The 25,789-nt window shown below is 43.0% G+C and overlaps 1 protein-coding gene across 1 annotated transcript in view; it reads left to right on the forward strand.

The window, feature by feature from the left end:
• The window catches only part of LOC139245818 (probable ATP-dependent RNA helicase DDX60), a 124,521-nt gene that overhangs the window by 66,882 nt on the left and 31,850 nt on the right, over positions 1-25,789 (forward strand). The window contains exons 21-27 of the mRNA XM_070871323.1: positions 832-941; positions 6,273-6,377; positions 6,467-6,595; positions 7,790-7,917; positions 16,183-16,341; positions 23,336-23,474; positions 24,208-24,360. Of these exons, the coding sequence (XP_070727424.1) occupies positions 832-941; positions 6,273-6,377; positions 6,467-6,595; positions 7,790-7,917; positions 16,183-16,341; positions 23,336-23,474; positions 24,208-24,360 (923 nt within the window). The remainder of the gene's footprint in view (positions 1-831; positions 942-6,272; positions 6,378-6,466; positions 6,596-7,789; positions 7,918-16,182; positions 16,342-23,335; positions 23,475-24,207; positions 24,361-25,789) is intronic.

The raw sequence follows: 25,789 nt of genomic DNA on the forward strand, positions 1-25,789 counted from the left end.
ACAGTCTTATCTGTGGTGTTCTTTATCATACATGTGCTGGTTTTATCATGTCAAACAAGCTTAAATGAGAGGCGAAAAGCTTATAAACATATACTCTTTTTGGGGGGGCAGGTGGATGTTTTCAAACGGACATCATGCTCATGATTGAATATCGTAGCCTATAGTGCAAGGATATCCAGATTCATGTTGAATAACATCCTGCATATATTATAAAACTAACACAAACTCAGAATTCTGAGTTTGCTGTTACAGTTGATGGGATTCATTGGAACTATTTTTTTTCCACCAATTACCCTTCCTCTTTGAAGATGGCAGTTTGCATTGGACATTGATTCCATGGGTGTTGGAAGCCTTCCAGTACCAAATGGCCATTCCGTATGAACGTGTCTGGACAGATAGTGTAATTTTTGTGAAGATTTGTGACATACAGCTGAGCCAGAGCCTGATCATGCCTTATAATGGGAACCCAAGCATCGACCAGGGATGAAACCCTTCTTGGTCTGTATGATTCGGTACCCCACAATGCAATCCCTCAAAGAGCCATTTGGGGAACACATTTGAACCTCCATGCTTATTATCACATAAAATAACATCAGCAAGTTTGGGTATCATTTTATAATAATTTATGTTCAAATTGACACTCTGAGATCGCTCCTCAGGTGAGTCTCCTTGACACTGTCCTGATTTGGAACTGGTAGTTTGGGATTGTTTTATAGTAGCAAGTGGGGTTCAGATTTCAGAATGAATTAAATCACTGGAATGATTGGGTTTCTGTTTGAGGGTCAGCATAATAGTTACTGAGCTCACTTTAACACTAACTTATTTTCTTAGTGATCTACGGGGAACGATACAATGACCTGGAAAAGTACGTGTGCAGTTCAAAAGGATCGGGGATTGACTTTGTTCCCTATCACCCCTGTGCAGCTTTAACCGTAAACCATGTAAGTAGTTCACGCGATCAGTGGGAATTCCACTGATGACCGGTCGCCAAACAGATCCAAATTCTTCTACAACTACTTTCTGCCGAGGACCTTCCAGTCAGTTCTCAATCCAGCTCAGTATATTACCACAAATACCAGAGGCTTCGATCTTGTAGAGAAGCCTCTTGTGCGGTATCTTGTCAAAAGCTTTTTAGAAGTCTTAAGACAATGTCTACTGGGCTTCCTCATCCATCATCTTCAAAAAATAGATTCACATTTGCAGCATGTGACTTTTTTTTAAGCCATGTCGGGTATCCCTAATATATCCCTCTCCAACAAAGTAATCCTACATTGCAAACCAAATGAATTCCCTCAAGCATCTTTCCTATTACTGATGTCAAACTAATGGGCCTATAGTTACCTGGATACGTCGTGTCTGCTTTTTCAAAGATGGGGACTACATTAGCCTCATTCCGGTCTACAGGCACCGTCCCAGAGTGCAATGAGCTATTAACTATATGGACAAGTGGCTCATGCAGCAATGTGTCCCATCTCCTTCAAAACCCTCTGGTGGATATCACCTGACTCAACTGCTCTCTCTTTTTAGGTTCTTAATTCTATTTTTAGATGTCCCAAAGTGCTTCTCAGCCAATTAATTACTTTCTACAATGTTGTTGTTTCTGAAGTAAACCAAGCAGCAAATTTGCATGTAGCAAGGTTTCACAGTGAAAGAAGTGACCAGTTAATTTGCTTTAGTGTCACTGTTTGAGGGAAAATTGTTGGGTCATGACAATGGGAGAACTCCCCTGCACTTTTCCAAACACTGCTATGTGGGGTCTTTTATGTCGATCTGAGAGGACAGACGGAGCCTGACTCGAACATCAGTGTAATAGTTACTGAGCTCAGAGAATCCCGCCCCCCCTGAAAATTGCTATAGAATTTTTTTTGCATCTGTCTATGACTGCCTCGGTTCAACGTCTCATCCAAAAGATGGGTGCAGCACTCGCTCAGTACTACACTGAGGTGTTGGCCTTGTTTGCTTATTCAAGTCCTAGGGCTTGAGCCCACAACCTTCTGACTTGACTCAGGCGAGCAAAGCTTTCTATAGAAAGTGCTTGCCTTTACAGCTGCAGTGCAGTTAATGATTATTAAAATCTATTTTTGTGCTATTGGGGGAAAAAACTTTTCATTGGGTATCCCTGGGATTGGCACCATTCTTTTTCAAGCCTCTGCCAATGCCACTGTGACAATCACTAGGGTGGAGCAGCTTGAAGCTGTCAAACCCTCTGATTTCAACCCCCTCTTGCTGTACGGTAAAACCTAGCCAGTGGTTGATAGCTTCCTACAACAGCATGGTTAGAATGGAAACATGTAGAGGATCGTAGACATGAATCTGCATCATTGCATTCCATTTCTCCAATGTGCCACACCATTGCATTGCCCTGTACTTGTTGTTTCTTTCCCCCACTCCCCTAATGCTATTTCTTCCTCCTTAAGGTGCTGAATCCTGCTAGGCTGTGGTTTCTCAGTAGCTGGCAGTGCTGCAGTGGTTCACTCAGGCTCATGTTTTGTGTTTGCCGAGACAATGAGGGGTAGAAATCCCTTTCCTTTGAGGTAGAATTGTATTGTAACCTTGTAGGAGAAGTTGAAAGTTGGGGCGGAACTTGGTCCAACTAGCTTTCCAACCCTTCAGAGATCAGTCGACAAATTCTGAGGAAAATGTGGCAAATGCATCTTTTGATTGACTCCTACATCCCCATAGTAGTTTCTCCTCTTGGAGTGGCTGGGTGGCGCTAGCCCCTAATATTTTAATCATTCCCTCTCTGGGTTTTAGGATGGGATTTACAGGGTGGTTAATTAACCAGCTGGAAAATAACCCAGCCACAGTTCTAGTGGCACAGTTTTACGGTTAAATACAATGGAATAAAGCCCTTGCGTCAAAGTTATCTGCACTTTTTCACTGCAGCATCTCCTGTACTGTAAGCGAGAGATTGGGGTGTGAAATTCTACTTCAACGAAAAGAAAAATTGTGTGGGTATATAATGGGCTGCTCATTCGCTACTGGCTGTTTTGCGCTACCGCCAAAATCAAATTTCACCCCTTTGATAATTTTGGAGATTGAGGGCATCATAAACCATTTTCAAACCATTTAAAGTGAATCAAGATTCGATGGGAAGGATGAACCATTCCTGGCTAACCAAGGAAGTAACTGATGGTATAAAATTGAAAACAAAGATACAATGTTGCCAAGAACAGTGGCAGGCCAGATGATTGACATTTTTAGAAACCAGCAAAGGACGACTTAAAAAATGATAGAGAAAATAGTTTGAGAGTAAACTAGCAAGAAATATCAAACCAGACAGTAAGAGCTTCTACAGTTATATAAAAAGGAAGCAAGTATCTAAAATAAATGTTGGTCCCTTAGAGGATGAGACTGTTGAATTAATAATGAGAAACAGGGAAATGGCAGAGACTTTGAACAAATATTTTGTATCAGTCTTCATGGTAGAAGACACTAAAAACATCCCAATAATTGATAATCAAGGAACTATTGGGCAGGGGGGACTTAAAACAATCATTACCACGTGAGATAAGGTACTAGGCCAACTAATGGGACTAAAGGCGGACAAGTCCCCTGGACCTGATAGCCTGCATCCTAGGGTCTTAAAAGAAGTGGCTGCAGAGATAGTGGATGCATTGGTTGTAATCTACAGAAATTCCCTGGATTCTGGAGAGGTCTCAGTGGACTGGAAAACCGCAAATGTAACACCCCTATTTAAGAAAGCAGGAAACTATAGACTAGTTAGCCTAACATCTGTCATTGGGAAAATGCTGGCATCATTAAGGAAGTAGTAGCTGGACATTTAGAAAATCATAATGCAGTCGAGCAGAGTCAGCATGGTTTTATGAAAGGAAAATCATGTTTGACAAATTTGCCAGAGTTCTTTGAGGATGTAACAAGCAGAATGGATAAAGGGGAACCAGTCGATGTTGTGTATTTAGATTTCCAGAAAGCATTCAATAAGGTGCCATACAATAAGGTGCACAAGATAAGAGCTTGCTGGGTTGGGGGTAATATATTAGCGTGGATAGAGGATTGGCTATGTAACAGAAAACAGAGTTGGGATAAATGGATCATTTTCTGGTTGACAAACTGGCACGGGGATCAGTGCTGGGGCCTCAACTATTTACAATTTCTGTTAATGACTTGGATGAATGTAGCCAAATTTGCTGATTAAAAAGATAGGTGGGAAAGCAAGTTGTGAGGGGGACGCAAAGAATCTACAAAGGGATATAGATAGGCTCAAGTGAGTGAGCAAAAATTTAGCAGATGGACTATAATGTGGGAAAATGTGAGGTTATCCATTTTGGTAGGAAAGATAAAAAAGCACATTATTTAAATGGAGAGAGATTACAAAATGCTGCAGTACAGAGGGATCTGGGGGTTCTTGTACATGAAACACAAGTTAGCATGCAGGTGCAGCAAGTAATCAGGAAGGCGAATGGAATGTTGGCCTTTATTACAAGGGGATGGAGTATAAAAGTAGGGAGGTGCTGCTCCAACTGTACAGGGCCTTGGTAAGACCACACCTGGAATACAGTGGTCTCCTTATTTAAGGAGGGATATACTTACATTGGAGGCAGTTCAGAGAAGGTTCACAAGGTTGATTTCTGAGATGAAGTAGTTGTCATATGAAGAAAGGTTGAGCAGATTGGGCCTATACTCATTGGAGTTTAGAAGAATGAGAGGTGATCTTATTGAAACATAAGATTCTGACGGGGCTTGATAGGATGCAGAGAGGATGTTTTTCCCTCATGGGGGAATCTAGAACTAGGGGGTGTAGTTTCAGAATAAGGGGTTGTCCATTTAAAACGCAAAGGAGGAGGAATTTCTTCTGAGAGTTGTGAATCTTTGGAATTCTCTACCCCAGAGAGCTGTGGAGGCTGGGTCTTTGAATATATTCAAGGTGGAGATAGACAGATTTTTGAATGATAAGGGAGTGAAGGGTTATGGGGAGCAGGCGGGAAGTGAGGTTGAGCCCAGGATCAGATCCGCTATGATCTTATTGAATGGCGGATTAGGTTCGAGGGTCTATATCTTATGTTCTTAAATCATCTGTACCCTTTACTATCCCTAACATAGTATAACTGTAAAATCATCTGACTGGATCATTTGGTTATTGACAACACTTATTTAATGGGATCAGCTTTGAGGAATTGTATTTTTTTTCTTTTTCATGTATAAATCTCTTATGGTGTTTCTTTTCTATGATGAACTATTGGAAAATTCACATTAAATGTATATGCTTTTTGTATCTGTAAAGTGAATCAAGATGCTGTACTGAAGTTTGCCTCTTAATGAAAAGCTCATGTGGTTTCTACCTAATACTTCAATTACCATTACATTTCAGTAGGTTTAATTGTTTAGAATGCACAAGATAGCAGCTCCAACAGAAGTAGAGGTTGAATACGTAGTATGGTTTTATGGCTTAATGGAATAATTTCGTTAGTTATCAAGGTGAATGGGAGGAAAATGACTGACTACTAAACAAACTCAGCTATGAAGAGGGGCCTTTTGTGCAATCAAATTTGGTGAAGAACAGACCTAGGCATAGAAATTGTTTAGCGCCTCAGTTAGCAGCGAGGAGGGGCGTTAAAGCGTGTATAATAACTTTGCGTACAGCTCTTAGCGCCCCGCCGGAAAATTCAGTTGAGGGCTAACTGGGGCGGGAAACGCTAGCGCCTGACTGCTGACTATCGTGACGTCAGTGGGTGCAACAACCGCGCTAGCGCCCTGGTCGCTAAATTCAGTGCGACCGCCACTAATCACATCTGAAAAACAGTCAGTCCAGCCTTCCACAGTCGTTAATTGGTGGCTACTTAAAGGGATGAGAAAGCGTTTCCTGCTGAGGTCACAGTCAGTGCAACGTTTACACGGAGCATGGTGCGTGAGTCTCTGATTTTGCAGTGGCAGATAGATCTACCATTACAGCTTGCTAACAACTGAATTGGAAAACTTTAATGGGTGTCCAACAGTGGGATTTCAAATCGGTCTTCGGAGCATGTACAATGGATTCCAGAATTTAACACGTGGATTTTTGTTGGCGCACCCCAGGTCAGGTGCGTAACTGCTGATTTAGTGCCCCTGTTAGCTCTTGGCACGATTCAAACAAATTTACGATGCGAGGCGCAAACTTTTTCATGGCGCTACTTACGTCCCCATCTGGATTAATGCCTCAAAATGGGAGGTAATGAATTTCCACCTCCTAGTCTTTCAGGTTCAATGATGCAAAATTTCAGTTGTTACTTAACCAGTAAGTATATTAAACGACTTTGTGTATTTGATTTTAGATTGAGACGCATGGTTTTCCTTCAGACCTCAGTCTCTCTCCACCAGAGAGCCTCCGATTGTATGATCTAATGGCTGAAACATGGTCATCGTGGCCTCGGACGCAGGTACTTTCTTTGAAATTATTTGCATATAATAGATATGATTACATTTAAACTTTCACACTGATTCTGATTTCTTTGTCTTTTCTAAAAAGGAGTTGGATCCTGAGGAATACAAGTGCTTCAAGGATAAAATTGTTATTAAAAAGAATGACGTGAGGAAATATGAGGCTGAACTAAAAGAAGAGTTAGTGAAATGGATCACTTCAGGACAGAGAGATCAGGTATTTCCTTAAATCATATTAACATAATTCTGTTTAATTAGTAAAGAATAGAAAAATACAAATAAGAAATTGCATGTATGATAGTAATATTGATTAAATTATGTTTTTGGTGGTATTTATGCTATAGCATGTTTTAATCCTTTCTAGTGGGATATAAAGTAGTTATGGAAGCTCAGTTTTATATATTGGAATGATAGCTGATAGTATTTATTATGGTGGCCTTCCCGCATTATTAGTTTACTTGACTTTGGCTTCTTTCCCGAGATAATGATCTTGTGATTGGCAGGCACCTTCTCTCAGCCAAGTGGCCATTCTTCAAGTGTGAGTCAACACCGTGCCAATAAACTATCCTACTTCATGCGGCATCACAACCTGGCTGGATCTTCTCTTTATCCAGCATCCACAGATGCGCACTTCCCAAGAAGGGTTATTGGATATTGATCAGGTGTACAAAAGCTGATTGTACCCTTCCTCCCTGGGGCGCCAAGGTCTATTGCATCACCTCGACACGTACAGTTGACTTTAATTAACTTTGTTCTGGTATCTCCTGGCCGCCAATACCTGTGACAATCATGAAAGTGTTTGGGGATTGTGAAAAGTAATTTTGTCTTTCATCATGGTGGTTCTTTTGGTTATTTTGAACTTTTCTGATAACTTTAAAGGGCAGAAATGGCATGCTTTGCACTTGTTTTTCGGGCAGCTGTGGGAAGGCTTGCACCCAATATGTGCAGGCATTAGTCCCACTGCTAAATTCGGCGGAGTTGCTGTTTTTAGGTATTCTGGGCAGATGCCTAAAACAAGTATCAGTCCTTAAATATGTAAATTAGAGGCCTAACTCCTGGTTAAAGGAGCCCTATTCAAAATTCCTCAGCAAACATCTGCCCCACTCAAGATTCTTCGGGGCATTCTCCATCTACATAAGGTAAGTTTATTTAAAAAAAAAAAATGTTTCATACAAGCCCCCCCACCCCGTAGCTGCCTATGCCTCTGATTGCTGCTGTTTATTCCCCTATGTTATGAGACTGGGCTGTACAGCTGTAGTTTTAATAATCCAGATTGATCTACAGTTAACTAAAGGGTGTTTTTACAAAACATGTAAACTTGATTATTTGAGTACTATTTATGATTTCTTCATTGTGCATGTATATTGTATACGTTTTCTTTCAATAATACTTCTGTCAATACTATCTTAAGGCTATAGAAGTGTTAGACAAGCTGAAACCAAGAAGCGTTGTGAATTCTACGGCAACCATGGTGAAGCAGTTTCCCATGTTGGTTGAAGCCCTACAGAAAGAAAACCAGCTGCCAGCGTTGTTCTTCTCGTAAGTTTAAAAAAAAAAAAATATGGGCTAGAAATTGATCAGCCTACCGCCGTGTTTCTCAGCGGTATTTCCTTGGTTTGGGCAGTGTTTCATTCGTTGGGAATTTCATCAGGGCCTTACGCTGGCGGTTTCGAAATACCGCTGGGAAGCGGACTGCTGGTGTGCAACGCTGGGATAACTGCTCCCGCCCGAGTTTGGTGGGAGCGGTGAGCAAGTGACTACTACTAAAAAAAAAAAAACACCTCGTCGGAGCAGCCTTTCTATGGATGGTAGGTATGAAACCCTGCAAAAAAAAGTAAGAATTCTTTTGCAGTGATTCAGTTAAAAAGGCTCCTTTGAATGTTCCGATTTTTTTTTTATTTTTTGAAAAAATATTTTTCGTGTTTTCCCCCTTCCCTAGGCCAGACTCTAGCCTCGGACTTAATTTCACCAGGATCGCGTTTATCGCCAAGATTCCTCGTGGAACACCCATTTTTCCCGCCCGGCGTTTTTTTTCCATTTTTTTTTTTTAATCAATTTTCCGCCGACGATAATCGCAGAATCTTAGCGGTTTTTGGGGCATTAAACTGGCAGTGGCGGCCTTTGATCAATTTCTAGCCCTCTATCTTTTAGTTTAATATTTGCTGTTGAGTAAGTATTTTTATCGACCCTATGCTGTTGTAAAACTTGAAGGCGTGGTGTTTCCGCTAGGGACGCAATCGGCAAAAAGCAATAGTGGAAGGCTGAGTAAACAAAAGCAAGAAACAAAAAGGGCCACACTAAATCATAATTCTAAAAGGACAAAGGGTGTTAAAAAAACAAGCCTGAAGGCTTTGTGTCTTAATGCAAGGAGTATCCATAATAAGGTGGATGAATTAACTCTGCAAATAGATGTTAACAGATATGATGTGATTGGGATTACGGAGACGTGGCTCCAGGATGATCAGGGCTGGGAACTCAACATCCAAGGGTATTCAACATTCAGGAAGGATAGAATAAAAGGAAAAGGAATTGGGGTAGCATTGCTGGTTAAAGAGGAGATTAATGCAATAGTTAGGAAAGACATTATATTGGATGATGTAGAATCTATATGGGTAGAGCTGCAAAAAACGTTAGTGTACAGACATCCAAACAGTAGTAGTGATGTTGGGGAGGGCATCAAACAGGAAATTAGGGGTGCATGCAATAAAGGTGCAGCAGTTATAATGGGTGACTTTAATATGCACATAGATTGGGCGAGCCAAACTGGAAACAATACGGTGGAGGAGGATTTCCTGGAGTGCATAAAGGATGGTTTTCTCGACCAATGTGTCGAGGAACCAACTAGGGGGGAGGCCATCTTAGACTGGGTGTTGTGTAATGAGATGATTAATTAGCAATCGCGTTGTGCGAAGCCCCTTGGGGAAGAGTGACCATAATATGGTGGAATTCTACATTAGCATGGACAATGAAACAGTTAATTCAGAGATCATGGCCCAGAACTTAAAGAAGGGTAACTTTGAAGGTATGAGGCGTGAATTGGCTAGGATAGATTGGCGAATGATACTTAAGGGGTTGACAGTGGATGGGCAATGGCAGACATTTAGAGACCGCATGGATGAACTACAACAATTGTACATCCCTGTCTGGCGTAAAAATAAAAAAGGGAAGGTGGCTCAACCGTGGCGATCAAGGGAAATCAGGGATAGTATTAAAGCCAAGGAAGTGGCATACAAATTGGCCCAAAATAGCAGTGAACCTGGGGACTGGGAGAAATTTAGAACTCAGCAGAGGAGGACGAAGAATTTGATTAGGGCAGGGAAAATGGAGTACGAGAGGAAGCTTGCAGGGAACATTTAAGACGGATTGCAAAAGCTTCTATAGATATGTAAAGAGAAAAAGGTTAGTGAAGACAAACGTAGGTCCTCTGCAGTCAGAATCAGGGGAAGTCATAACGGGGAACAAAGAAATGGCAGACCAATCGAACAAGTACTTTGGTTCGGTATTCACTAACGAGGACACAAACAACCTTCCGGATATAAAAGGGGTCAGAGGGTCTAGTAAGAAGGAGGAACTGAGGGAAATCCTTATTAGTCGGGAAATTGTGTTGGGGAAATTGATGGAATTGAAGGCTGATAAATCCCCAGGGCCTGATGGTCTGCATCCCAGAGTACTTAAGGAGGTGGCCTTGGAAATAGCGGATGCATTGACAGTCATTTTCCAACATTCCATGGACTCTGGATCAGTTCCTATGGAGTGGAGGGTAGCCAATGTAACTCCACTTTTTTAAAAAAAGGAGGGAGAGAGAAAATGGAATTATAGACCGGTCAGCCTGACATCGGTAGTGGGTAAAATGATGGAATCAATTATTAAGGATGTCATAGCAGCGCATTTGGAAAGAGGTGACATGATAGGTCCAAGTCAGCATGGATTTGTGAAAGGGAAATCATGCTTGACAAATCTTCTGGAATTTTTTGAGGATGTTTCCAGTAGAGTGGACAAGGGAGAACCAGTTGATGTGGTCTATTTGGACTTTCAGAAGGCTTTCGACAAGGTCTCACACAAGAGATTAATGTGCAAAGTTAAAGCACATGGGATTGGGGGTAGTGTGCTGACGTGGATTGAGAACTGGTTGGCAGACAGAAAGCAAAGAGTAGGAGTAAATGGGTACTTTTCAGAATGGCAGGCAGTGACTAGTGGGGTACCGCAAGGTTCTGTGCTGGGGCCCCAGCTGTTTACATTGTACATTAATGATTTAGACGAGGGGATTAAATGTAGTATCTCCAAATTTGCGGATGACACTAAGTTGGGCGGCAGTGTGAGCTGCAAGGAGGATGCTATGAGGCTGCAGAGTGACTTGGATAGGTTAGGTGAGTGTGCAAATGCATGGCAGATGAAGTATAATGTGGATAAATGTGAGGTAATCCACTTTGGTGGTAAAAACAGAGAGACAGACTATTATCTGAATGGTGACAGATCAGGAAAAGGGGAGGTGCAACGAGACCTGGGTGTCATGGTACATCAGTCATTGAAGGTTGGCATGCAGGTACAGCAGACGGTTAAGAAAGCAAATGGCATGTTGGCCTTCATAGCGAGGGGATTTGAGTACAGGGGCAGGGAGGTGTTACTACAGTTGTACAGGGCCTTGGTGAGGCCACACCTGGAGTATTGTGTACAGTTTTGGTCTCCTAACTTGAGGAAGGACATTCTTGCTATTGAGGGAGTGCAGCGAAGGTTCACCAGACTGATTCCCGGAATGGCAGGACTGACCTATCAAGAAAGACTGGATCAACTGGGCTTGTATTCACTGGAGTTCAGAAGAATGAGAGGGGATCTCATAGAAATGTTTAAAATTCTGACGGGTTTAGACAGGTTAGATGCAGGATGAATTTTCCCAATGTTGGGGAAGTCCAGAACCAGGGGTCACAGTCTAAGGATAAGGGGTAAGCCAGATGAGGAGAAACTTCACATCCAGATTGGTGAACCTGTGGAATTCTCTACCACAGAAAGTTGTTGAGGCCAAGTCACTAAATATATTCAAAAAGGAGTTAGATGAGGTCCTTACTACTAGAGGGATCAAGGGGTATGGCGAGAAAGCAGGAATGGTGCATGTTCAGCCATGAACTCATTGAATGGCAGTGCAGGCTCGAAGGGCCGAATGGCCTACTCCTGCACCTATTTTCTATGTTTCTGTGTCTTGTTTTGCCATTGTAAAGTTGCACACAGGTTTCCAGGTAAACTCATTAGAATAAGTTTCAATGTAAAATTAACTAAATACTGCAGTAGAGTAGGAGACACTAGTGTGGCTTCAATTGACTGCTGGTTACATGTCTTCTCTGGCAGATCAATTGACTAAATTTAAATTAATTGCAGCAGGAGAAACATACCTCGGTTTGGTTTCAATTCACTACACGTCAGGTCATTAACGTTGGGTTCATAGGACCACAATTGCTTGGCGGCGTCTGAGAATCAGGGTGCAATGTAATGAACACACCCAAACGAGCGCAAACGGTGATAACTCTTCATTCTGACCTGGGGGTGTGACCAGTTTTGTGGGCAAAGATTGCTTTGGGCGAATGGAGCCAGCATACATTCTAGTTAAACTGGTATATGGACGCAACTCGCACTTAAAATTTTGCGATCTTCAGCAATATTTCATTTAATTTCACCCAGATTCAGTGGATATCTGGGTGGGAATCATGCAGAAACTCCAGGCAGTTCTCAATATTTTTTACATCAAGTTGATGTAAGAATTAAAAAAAAAATAAAAAAATTTAAGAGTTGATTGTGACTGGAAATGTATGAAAATACCTCTTATAGTTCACCCAAATAAAAATGAAACACGGCATGTTTTCTAGTTTTTTTTCATGTCTAAGTTATTGTCATGCCATTGATTACAGTCGAGCCTTTCCATTGTATACAGTTCACTCACAATCATACATGGACATTATCCATTGTGTATAATCCAATCATATCTGCACATGGACACTATCCATTTGTATGATCTATACACCCATTCTTGGACATTGTGGTGTACAATAGTTATACCTGAGCATAAACACACTAACCGTTGTGTGTAATTCACTCATTTATATATGGATATTATACATTACATACAATCCACTTGCACACATACATTAACACTATGTACAATATAGTTACATCCATGCTTGGGATACTGTACAATCTAGTCATACCTGTGTGAATTTTACACATCATTGCTTCAACCAACATAAAGTAAAACTAACAGGAATGGATGACTCTTCCAAATTAAGTCCAGATAAGTCTATAGACTGATCATCAGGCCCTCAATTAATGAATTCTTGACCCAGTTCATCCTGCCAGCTGGTTCACTGCATGCATAAAATGGCCACTAATTGACAATCATTCAAAAAACTTGCATTTATATAGTGCTTCTCACTTGAAAGAATTTCTGACTGCTTTAAAAGGATGAAAAGTGGACATAAGTAGCAAGTAAAGGAATTTAGATAGGGGAAGGATGGCTGAAGGGATGGCAGAGAGAACAGCAACAAAGTAATATGGTTTCAGAAGAAAGATTCCAGACAGTGAAGGCATTAATGACTAAAATATTGGATCTTCACTGAGCAGAAGAGGTAAAAATCCAGCAGTAATCTTAAGTCAGAAGAAAGGTGATTGTGCTCTGGGTTGTAAGGCTAGCAAAGATTTTCCAATTAGGGACCTGCACAGTAGTTCAGATGTGAGACGTAATGGAATGTGTATACAAAAGCAAAATAATGCCGATGCTGGAATCTGAAATAACAGAAAATGCTAGAAATCTGTGGGTCAGGCAGCATCTGTGGAGAGAAATGGAGTTAATGTTTCAGGTCAATGATACATGATTACATGTAATGGAATGTGTGTTTGAAGAAGCAGCACAGGTGAGATGAGTCACTGTCAATGAGCCAATCATTTGCGAGGCCAGGATATCAGTAATGTCATCCATGATGAGGCTGTGGGGAGGGAACTTTGTAAATGAATGGATATTTTGCAGAGTGATGCACAGCAGAGGGGTCGCTGGGATTTCACCAGGGAATTAAAGAGGGAAGTCAATAAACTCACTGATGCATTGGAGGGTTTTAGGAAATGGGAAGCAGCTGGGTGATTTTAACCCCTACGGTTGGCAAGCACTAAAAGATGGGATTGAGGGGACTGTTTAGGGGGGGAGCTAGTTTCATTTACCAATCTGGGAATGGCAAAACATGCCCTATTTAGAGCAGAGTGAGGCCGTAATTATTTCTAGGGCAGGGGGAATCCGAAAACTAGGGCTCAACTCTGTGGAGCATTGTTATTTAAATATTACAGCACAGAAGGAATGGAGTGTCAGCTGCTAGGAATGTGCTAGCTGAAGTGAAGAGATTTAATTTGTGGACCCTGGTTGTGTACAGACCACCAAACAGTAGTAGTGAGGTTGGGGACAGCATCAAACAAGAAATTAGGGGTGCGTGCAATAAAGGTACAGCCAGTTATCATGGGTGACTTTAATCTACATATAGATTGGGCTAACCAAACTGGTAGCAATACGATGGAGGAGGATTTCCTGGAGTGTATTAGAGATGGTTTTCTGGACCAATATGTCGAAGAACCAACTAGAGGGCTGGCCATCCTAGACTGGGTGATGTGTAATGAGAAAGGACTAATTAGCAATCTTGTTGTGCGAGGCCCCTTGGGGAAGAGTGACCATAACTTGGTCGAATTGCTTATTAAGATGGAGAGTGACACAGTTAATTCAGAGACTAGGGTCCTGAACTTAAGGAAAGATAACTTTGATGGTATGAGATGTGAATTGGCTAGAATAGACTGGCCAATGATACTTAGAGGGTTGACAGTGGATAGGCAATGGCAAACATTTAAAGATCACATGGTTGAACTTCAACAATTGTACATCCCTGTCTGGAGTAAAAATAAAACTGGGAAGGTGGTTCAACCGTGGCTAACAAGGGAAATTAAGGATCGTGTTAAATCCAAGGAAGAGGCATATAAATTGGCCAGAAAAAGCAGCAAACCTGAGGACTGGGAGAAATTTAGAATTCAGCGGAGGGGGAAAATAGAGTGTGAGAGGAAACTTGCCGGGAACATAAAAACTGACTGCAAAAGCTTCTATAGATATGTGAAGAGAAAAAGATTAGTGAAGACAAACTTAGGTCCCTTGCAGTCAGATTCAGGTGAATTTAAAATGGGGGACAAAGAAATGGCAGACCAGTTGAACAAATACTTTGGTTCTGTCTTCACGAAGGAAGACACAAATAACCTTCCGGAAGTACGAGGGGAACGAGGGTCTAGTGAGAAGGAGGAACTGAAGGATATCCTTATTAGGTGGGAAATTGATGGGATTGAAGGCCGATAAATCCCCGGGGCCTGATAGTCTGCATCCCAGAGTACTTAAGAAAGTGGCCCTGGAAACAATGGATGCATTGGTGATCATTTTCCAACAGTCTATCGACTCTGGATCAGTTCCAATGGACTGGAGGGTAGCTAATGTAACACCACTTTTTAAAAGAAGGAGAGAGAGAGAAAACTGGTAATTATAGACCGGTTAGCCTGACATCAGTAGTGGGGAAAATGTTGGAATCAATTATAAAAGATGAAATAGCAACGCATTAGGAAAAGCAGTGACCGGATCGGTCCAAGTCAACATGGATTTATGAAAGGGAAATCATACTTGACAAATCTTCTGGAATGTTTTGAGGATGTAACTAGTAGAGTGGACAAGCGAGAACCAGTGGATGTGGTGTATTTGGACTTTGAATAGGCTTTTGACAAGATCCCACACAAGAGATTGGTGTGCAAAATTAAAGCACATGGTATTGGGGGTAATGTACTGACGGTTGAGCCACGAAATGAATGGCAGATGCAGTATAACGTGGATAAATGTGAGGTTATCTACTTTGGGGGCAAAAACACGAAGGTAGAATATTATCTGAATGGCGGCAGATTAGGAAAAGGGGAGGTGCAACGAGACCTGGGTGTCATGGTACATCAGTCATTGAAAGTTGGCATGCAGGTACAGCAGGCGGTGAAGAAGGCAAATGGTATGTTTGCCTTCATAGCTAGGGGTCTTGAGTATACGAGCAGGGAGGTCTTACTGCAGTTGTACAGGGCTTTGGTGAGGCCTCACCTGGAATATTGTGTTCATTTTTGGTCGTCTAATCTGAGGAAGGATGTTCTTGCGATTGAGGGAGTGCAGCGATGATTCACCAGGCTGATTCCTGGGATGGCTGGATTGACACATGAGGAGAGACTGGATCGACTGGACCTTTATTCACTGGAGTTTAGAAGGATGAGAGGGGATCTCACAGAAACATAAAATTCTGACGGGACTGGACAGGTTAGATGCAGGAAGAATGTTCCCGATGTTGGGGAAGTCCAAAACCAGGGGACATAGTCTAGGGATACGGGGTAAGCCATTTAGGACTGAGATGAGGAGAAACTTCTTCACTGAGTTGTTAACCTGTGGAATTCCCTACCACAGAGTTGTTGATGCCAGTTCGTTGGATATATTCAAGAGGGAGTTCGATGTGGCCCTTATGGCTAAAGGGATTAAGAGGTATGGAGAGAAAGCAGGAAAGGGGTACTGAGGTGAATGATCAGCCATGATCTTATTGAATGGTGTGCAGGCTCGAAGGGCTGAATGGCCTACTCCTGCACCTATTTTCTATGTTTCCAGCTCACATTGGTGCATACAAGCATTGTGAGAGAATTTGCTGCTTATTTCTCATTTTAGGCCACAAAAATGAAATACCTACATATTTGTATTTTTTATATAGTCCTGTTTCCTTGTCATTGTAGATTTAGTGTTTCTGTAGTGGAACGTTTAGCCAAAGAAACATTCAATCACGTCACCAACAAGGAGCAGATGAAAAGAGGATCAGATGATGCAAAAAAAAGAATTGAATTTGAAAACAAGCTTCGAAAATTATCAAAGCGTGCTGGAAAAAAGCAACCTTCGTAAGTATCATCGTTTACTTCATGTTAGTATTTTCAAGTTTAATCTGATAAATTTACCCTTGCTCGTTCGGGGAGGTCTCTAAATACATTCAGAATGGGAAAGACCAAACAACCTCAACATTAGAGCGGCTGGATTAGTGCAAGATTAATGAGGTATAATTTTAACTTAAACTGCCCAATGCAGAAAACAAATTGGATCGGGTGTAACATTGGTTTTATTTATATTTATTTTATATCTCGCTGCACTGGAGCCAGGTGCACTCAGCCAATTGGGCCTCAAACTCTGGGTAGGCCCCCTATTTGCATATGTTCAGCTGCCAACCTGGGCGCTGCTTTTTCTGCGTTCACCAATATGACGTGCACTTACCATGTATAACAAGCAATGTGGCTTGCCCCATCTACCAGATTGGATGCTTGGGTGCCCTTTTGCACTCAAATTGGGCGTGGTGCCATCCAACTTGTCGGGCAATGAATTGAACCCAAAGTACATTGGAAGATGTGTAAAGATATAGGGCCCGAACTTGGTGGCTTTGCTGCTGCTGTGCTTTTTGGCTGGTCTCCCCTTGGTGCCATTTTCATGGAGGCCTCCCGACGGTGGCGGAGAGGGGAGTACCGCTGGGTACTGCCCGCTAGCGCGGAAGTTGCATAAGTGACCTCCCACCTGCCGAGCTGCCAGTTTGGTGCGGGCGGGAGTCGGCGGCAGCAGGGCGAAGGACCGCTACGTGGATGTAGGTCTTAACCCCAACAGTAAGTAAGAAGACTTGCAAAAAAAGGTTAGTGAACTTAATTTAATTTTTTTTTTTTCAGCGACTTGTGTGTGGGGTCCCCTCAAGGTTTTTTTTTGCAAAAAATTTTAATTTTATGTGCTGCTCCCCCACCCTCCCCGGGCCCAACTCCATCCTCGGCGGCACTTTAGCGAGGATCGCATTTGCCGCCAAGATTGGGAGCTCCCACCTGCTGCCGCCCACATTCACGGTGTAAGTCGTTATTTTGCTGCCTGGTGGTACTGCCGTATCTTTTAGAGAAATCTTCCTGGCAAAGTACCGCCAGGTCTCTCGGCAGTCCTTTGGGCGTGCCTTGGCTTTCACTACATTCGGGCCCATGATGACTAGTATCTCTTTTAATAAACAAAATTACCAATTTAATCTGCAAAATGTTTTCTGCTCTTAAACAGTTGAGCATTGTCCCTAGCCCTTTATGCCCCTGCTCTCCAAAAAGTCATAATTCTTGGATACCATTCCATGGACTTTTAGTATGGTCCCCGCCACTTGCATTATTCATGCTTATTGCTGGCAGCCACCTATATCGGGGTAACGGTGCTAACTATTTGCCATTTCTACTGAAGTTAGTTATAAAGGTGCCATTTGTAACATATTAAGCAGGCCGACTATTTTGGGCAATTCAATTAGCTTTCTGCACCTCGTGCACTTAAATACTGTTGCCTATCCACCTGAATCAAAGTGCTGTGTCCCTCTTACAGGAACACCACCAGTGTTTCATTGCCATTCTGACTGAGACTTTTGAGAGGGACAGCAGTGCCAGTCAGTCTATTTGATGGTCAGCACAGTCAACAGAGATCTCCTTTCGGAATTATATTTGATGTTGGGTGGCACTCCTGCAGAAAGCCTTTTTGAATCTAACAACCAGCAGCTAAAGGCCTGTGTCATAGAAACATAGAAAATAGGTGCAGGAGTAGGCCATTCAGCCCTTCTAGCCTGCACCGCCATTCAATAAGTTCATGGCTGAACATGAAACTTCAGTACCCCCTTCCTGCTTTCTCGCCATACCCCTTGATCCCCCGAGTAGTAAGGACTTCATCTAACTCCCTTTTGAATATATTTAGTGAATTGGCCTTAACTACTTTCTGTGGTAGAGAATTCCACAGGTTCACCACTCTCTGGGTGAAGAAGTTTCTCCTCATCTCGGTCCTAAATGGCTTACCCCTTATCCTTAGAATGTGACCCCTGATTCTGGACTTCCCCAACATTGCGAACATTCTTCCTGCATCTAACCTGTCTAAACCCGTCAGAATTTTAAACGTTTCTATGAGGTCCCCTCTCATTCTTCTGAACTCCAGTGAATACAAGCCCAGTTGATCCAGTCTTTCTTGATGGGTCAGTCCCACCATCCCGGGAATCAGTCTGGTAAATCTTCGCTGCACTCCCTCAATAGCAAGAATGTCCTTCCTCAAGTTAGGAGACCAAAACTGTACACAATACTCCAGGTGTGGCCTCACCAAGGCCCTGTACAACTGTAGTAACACCTCCCTGCCCCTGTACTCAAATCCCCTCACTATGAAGGCCAACATGCCATTTGCTTTCTTAACCGTCTGCTGTACCTGCATGCCAACCTTCAATGACTGATGTACCATGACACCCAGATCTCGTTGCACCTCCCCTTTTCCTAATCTGTCACCATTCAGATAATAGTCTGTGTCTCTGTTTTTACCACCAAAGTGGATAACCTCACATTTATCCACATTATACTTCATCTGCCATGCATTTTCCCACTCACCTAACCTATCCAAGTCACTCTGCAGCCTCATAGCATCCTCCTCGCAGCTCACACTGCCACCCAACTTAGTGTCATCCGCAAATTTGGAGATACTACATTTAATCCCCTCGTCTAAATCATTAACATACAATGTAAACAGCTGGGGCCCCAGCACAGAACCTTGCGGTACCCCACTAGTCACTGCCTGCCATTCTGAAAAGTACCCATTTACTCCTACTCTTTGCTTCCTGTCTGACAACCAGTTCTCAATCCACGTCAGCACACTACCCCCAATCCCATGTGCTTTAACTTTGCACATTAATCTCTTGTGTGGGACCTTGTCGAAAGCCTTCTGAAAGTCCAAATAGACCACATCAACTGGTTCTCCTTTGTCCACTTTACTGGAAACATCCTCACAAAATTCCAGAAGATTTGTCAAGCATGATTTCCCTTTCACAAATCCATGCTGACTTGGACCTATCATGTCACCATTTTCCAAATGCGCTGCTATGACATCCTTAATAATTGATTCCATCATTTTACCCACTACTGAGGTCAGGCTGACCGGTCTATAATTCCCTGTTTTCTCTCTCCCTCTTTTTTTTTTTAAAGTGGGGTTACATTGGCTACCCTCCACTCGATAGGAACTGATCCAGAGTCAATGGAATGTTGGAAAATGACTGTCAATGCATCCGCTATTTCCAACACCTCCTTAAGTACTCTGGGATACAGTCCATCAGGCCCTGGGGATTTATCAGCCTTCAATCCCATCAATTTCCCCAACACAATTTCCTGACTAATAAGGATTTCCCTCAGTTTCTCCTTCTTACTAGACCCTCTGACCCCTTTTATATCCGGAAGGTTGTTTGTGTCCTCCTTAGTGAATACCGAACCAAAGTACTTGTTCAATTGGTCTTCCATTTCTTTGTTCCCCGTTATGACTTCTCCTGATTCTGACTGCAGGGGACCTACGTTTGTCTTTACTAACCTTTTTCTCTTTACATACCTATAGAAACTTTTGCAATCCGCCTTAATGTTCCCTGCAAGCTTCTTCTCGTACTGCATTTTCCCTGCCCTAATCAAACCCTTTGTCCTCCTCTGCTGAGTTCTAAATTTCTCCCAGTCCCCGGGTTCGCTGCTATTTCTGGCCAATTTGTATGCCACTTCCTTGGCTTTAATACTATCCCTGATTTCCCTTGATAGCCATGGTTGAGCCACCTTCCCTTTTTTATTTTTACGCCAGACAGGAATGTACAATTGTTGTAGTTCATCCATGCGGTCTCTAAATGTCTGCCATTGCCCATCCACTGTCAACCCCTTAAATATCATTCGCCAATCTATCCTAGCCAATTCACGCCTCATACCTTCAAAGTTACCCTTCTTTAAGTTCTGGACCATGGTCTCTGAATTAACTGTTTCATTCTCCATCCTAATGCAGAATTCCACCATATTATGGTCACTCTTCCCCAAGGGGCCTCACACAATGAGATTGCTAATTAATCCTCTCTCATTACACAACACCCAGTCTAAGATGGCCTCCCCCCTACTTGGTTCCTCGACATATTGGTCGAGAAAACCATCCCTTATGCACTCCAGGAAATCCTCCTCCACCGTATTGCTTCCAGTTTGGCTAGCCCAATCTATGTGCATATTAAAGTCACCCATTATAACTGCTGCACCTTTATTGCATGCACCCCTAATTTCCTGTTTGATGCCCTCCCCAACATCACTACTACTGTTTGGAGGTCTGTACACAACTCCCACTAACGTTTTTTGCCCTTTGGTGTTCTGCAGCTCTACCCATATAGATTCCACAACATCCAAGCTAATGTCTTTCCTAACTATTGCATTAATCTCCTCTTTAACCAGCAATGCTACCCCACCTCCATTTTCCTTTTATTCTATCCTTCCTGAATGTTGAATACCCCTGGATGTTGAGTTCCCAGCCCTGATCATCCTGGAGCCACGTCTCCGTAATCCCAATCACATCATATTTGTTAACATCTATTTGCACAGTTAATTCATCCGCCTTATTGCAGATATTCCTTGCATTAAGACACAAAGCCTTCAGGCTTGTTTTTTTAACACCCTTTGTCCTTTTAGAATTTTGCTGTACAGTGGCCCTTTTTGTTCTTTGCCTTGGGTTTCTCTGCCCTCCACTTTTCCTCATCTCATCTTTCTATCTTTTGCTTTTGCCTCCTTTTTGTCTCCCTCTGTCTCCCTGCATTGGTTCCCATCCCCCTGCCATATTAGTTTAACTCCTCCCCAACAGTACTAGCAAACACTCCCCCTAGGACATTGGTTCCGGTCCTGCCCAGGTGCAGACCGTCGGTTTGTACTGGTCCCACCTCCCCCAGAACCGGTTCCAATGCCCCAGGAATTTGAATCCCTCCCTGCTGCACCACTGCTCAAGCCACGTATTCATCTGCGCTGTCCTGCGATTCCTACTCTGACTAGCACGTGGCACTGGTAGCAATCCCGAGATTACTACTTTTGAGGTCCTACTTTTTAATTTAGCTCCTTAAATTCGTTTCGTAGGACCTCATCCCTTTTTTTTACCTATGTCGTTGGTACCAATGTGCACCACGACAACTGGCTGTTCTCCCTCCCTTTTCAGAATGTCCTGCACCTGCTTCGAGACATCCTTGACCCTTGCACCAGGGAGGCAACATACCATCCTGGAGTCTCGGTTGCGGCCGCAGAAACGCCTATCTATTCCCCTCACCATTGAATCCCCTATCACTATCGCTCTCCCACTCTTTTTCCTGCCCTCCTGTGCAGCAGAGCCAGCCACGGTGCCATGAACTTGGCTGCTGCTGTCTTCCCCTGATGAGTCATCCCCCCCAACAGTACTCAAAGCAGTGTATCTGTTTTGCAGGGGGATGACCACAGGGGACCCCTGCACTACCTACCTTGCAATGCTCTTCCTGCTGGTCTTCCATTCCCTATCTGGCTGTGGACCCTTCTCCTGCGGTAAGACCAACTCGCTACACGTGCTACTCACGTCATTCTCAGCATCGTGGATGCTCCAGAGTGAATTCACCCTCAGCTCCAACTCCGCAACGCGGACCATCAGGAGCTCGAGGCGGATACACTTCCCGCACACGTAGTCGTCAGGGACACCGGAAGTGTCCCTGAGTTCCCACATGGTACAGGAGGAGCATAACACCCGACCGAGCTCTCCTGCCATGACTTAACCCTTAGATACACTTAAATAGGCAACACAATGTTAAAAGTTACTGACTAATATAAAAAAGAAGAAAAACTACTCGCCAATCACCAGGCAATCACTTACCCCCTAGGCTGTGACATCACCTTTCTGTTTCTTTCTACTTCTTTTTTACCTTCTCCCTGTAGCTGCACAAGTACGCCTTTTATAGGCCTCTGCTGATCCCCGGACTCACGCCTCAGCGACCACGAACTCCCGCTGCCTCTCGCGGCCTTTTATAGGCCTCTGCTGATCCCTGGACTCACGCCTCAGCGACCACGAACTCCCGCTGCCTCTCGCGGCCTTTTATAGGCCTCCGACCCCGGACTCGCGCCTCAGCGACCACGAACTCCCGCTGCTTCTCGCGGCCTTTTATAGGCCTCCGACCCCGGACTCGCGCCTCAGCGACCACGAACTCCCGCTGCCTCTCGCGGCCTTTTATAGGCCTCCGATCCCGGACTCGCGCCTCAGCGACCACGAACTCCCGCTGCCTCTCGCGGCCTTTTATAGGCCTCCGACCCCGGACTCGCGCCTCAGCGACCACGAACTCCCGCTGCCTCTCGCGGCCTTTTATAGGCCTCTGCTGATCCCCGGACTCACGCCTCAGCGCCCACGAACTCCCGCTGCCTCTCGCGGCCTTTTATAGGCCTCTGCTGATCCCTGGACTCACGTCTCGGTGTCCTTTAAAACTTTTGGTTCGGGCAAGCAAGGAGCCTAGACCAGATTTAGGTACAAGAAGTCAAACAAGCCACTGACACTGTTTTTATTTGACACTTCGTGCTTTTACTGTCCACTGTTTACACGGAAACACCAACACGGCTGCTACAAGGTGGGGACTGTATCTCGTGCAAGTTGTGCAGATTATCTGGCTACAAATGCATCACAAGTGCCTTTTTGTCAGCTTCTAACTTTTGTGTAGTTTCACATTACACAATTACAGTTTCCAGCAAAGGTAGCTGGATAGATATCGTGAGCAGAACCTTGACTAGGTTTGCCCTCCTACCTACTTGCAATAATCCAATTGAAGTGGCTTCACCATGCACTAGCTGAGATCACAAGATAATTACAGATGAGGCATGTTATTTGACCCATCTTAACTCATCCATCTCAGAAAACGCTGCATTCTTCTTATTGCAGCATCTATTTCTTTGATAAATGATTCCAAGGTTTTAGCCACTATTTATTCTATTGAAGATCACACCATATCCTTAGTTTTATGAAGTACTTCGCCGTCATTGGCTTAAATTTTAACCACCATATTGTGTTCCATAAAATGGTTCCTTCTGGTTACAGTGATCCAAAGGAGTCCCATGTGTCTGACAACATGGTAATGAAAGAAACTGAGCAAGAAATGCTGCACCAGAAACTTCAGGAACTGAGAAAAATTCCTGCGGACTGTACCTATGCAGTGGAAAGTGCTGCAGACCGTAAGGTACATAAGCAAGTTTTCTCTTATGCTATCAACAGAAATGTTCATTTTGCTTTAACTGCCCACAGGCTGCTCTCTGTACTGAATATTGCTAGCAGTTTGTTCACTCTTGATTTGCTTCCACACTTGTCACTGATGGTGGTTTCAAAGAAAGACTTTTGTAGCATTTTTTCACATGTCTCAGATGTTTCAAAGCAAAATGAGGCAAGGCAGCCAACTTGCATACAGCAAAATTCCATAAAGAGCAGCAAGGTAAATGACTAGTTCAATGTTTTGGTGGTTATGCTTTTATAAAGGGAAAATGTTTGAGGAACATCGGAGAAAAAAGTTGTTACGTGATTGACAAAACTGTGTTAATGCCATCAGTATTCTGTTTGCATTAGTGTAACTATATGGAAAGCAAATGTATTTTAGTCAATCCCCTTAAAATTATTTTATGGCCCAAAGAGAAACTATAGGTATTTGGGTAAATTTAAAAACAGCATTTCTACTTCAAATTAATAGAAAACTGGATGTTTATCAGAGAATAATAGAATGTCTAAGTAGGTGAAAGTTACAAAAACTTTCTATTGAGGGGAAAAAATGCTTTTTTTGCTTTATAAAAAAAAAAAAATTGGCATAACTTGGCAACACCAAGCTTTAATCATTTTGTATTAAGTTAACTTAAACATTTGTTGTGTGGTATAGAATTTGTATTCCTAAATGATGCTCAACCAATTTTTTTTAATTTCACTAGATTCTGGATACAATCTTTCAGCGATTGCAACTAGCGAAAACTGTCAATCAGTTACGTTTTTATTTGGAGAGGGGCATTGGATTTCATCATGCTTCACTGAACAGTAAAGGAAGACAAGCTGTGGAGATGCTCTTCAGACTTGGATTTGCCAGGGTCAGTATTAATGTTTATGGATCCAAAAGGCTCATTGAAAGTTTTAATGCCATTGAGGTGCTCTTTGGCAGTTAGTTTTGTACTTCATTGTGGAAATATTTTTTTTTTTTACATACAAGTCATTTTACATAGAATTACATAGAATATATAGCACAGAAACAAGCCATTTGGTCCAACTAGTCTGTGCTGGGTGTTTATATTCCACACGAATCTCCTCCCATTCTATCGACTTCATCTCAGCCTTTCAGCACACCTTTCTATTCCTTTTTCTCTCAGGTACTTGTCCAGCTTCCTTTTTAAAGCATCTAAGCTATTTGCCTCAACCATTTCCCGTGGTAACGAGTTCCACATTCTAACCACTCAAAAATGTCTCCTTATTTCCCTTTTGGATTTATTAGTAACTTCTATTTATGGCCCCTACTTTTGTATTCTCCCACAAGTGGAAACATTCACTTCACATCTACCCTGTCCAACCCTTCAATAATTTTAAAGACCTCCATCAGGTCACCTCTGTCTCTTTTTTCTAAAGAAAAAAGTCCCAACCTATTCAATTTGTGATGTCACTTCATCAATGTGGTGTAGGACCATTTGTAATAGAAAAATTGTGTATGTTACTAATGATCGCCATTAATTATTTTAGATATGTAGTTAATTGAAAAACAATGCAACCTCTTGGGCTGCAATAGCATTTCTGGAATTAAGGTGTGTTTTTTCCTTTCTTGGCTTTATTTGGCATTTAGCTTTATTTGATAAGGTGGAGGGCGGGTGACAAGAAGGTCGGTCCAGGATTAGGGTTAGTCCCACATTGTCGAGTCAGTTGTCTGGTACGCATAATTTTGCTGGGTGTACTCATTGCCCATGATCCATCTGGATAATGAGGCCATGGGAGCCCCTGTCTTCGCCATGAGCCTTGTTGGAAGCAGGCAGAGGCACCCCATTATAAGAACAAGGAGGAGCCTGCTCCACCATTCAATATCATGGCTGATCTTATCTTGGCGTCAACTCCACTTTCCTACCTCTTCCCCAGAACTCTCGACGTTGTGTATGCAATAACTGTATAACTCCAAGAGGTATGACCTTGGCTCTGCTTTATTAAGGCCTAAAGTGACTCCTATACAAAATGGCTGGCCTTTTATACTTGGGCTGCACACCAGTGCGTGCAGCCCAATGGCCTCCAACAGTGACGCCATCTTGTAGCTAGTGATCCCAAAAGTACTTGCATGACAATAAACCCCTCTGAGATATTAACAGTCTTTTACAAATTGAGACGGTCCGGTGTTTTACGCTCCCGGGTTGACCGTCTCAGTTCAACTCCAGTTTTGGGTGAGTGTTCAGAGTCTGATGTGACTGGTGGCTGGGTGGCTGACCTGGTGAGAGTGGCAATGGCCATGTCAGGGATTGAAAGTCCATTTTCATTGAACATGTCAGT

The sequence above is a fragment of the Pristiophorus japonicus genome, chromosome 2, assembly GCF_044704955.1.
Source record: "Pristiophorus japonicus isolate sPriJap1 chromosome 2, sPriJap1.hap1, whole genome shotgun sequence".
NCBI lineage: Eukaryota > Metazoa > Chordata > Chondrichthyes > Pristiophoridae > Pristiophorus > Pristiophorus japonicus.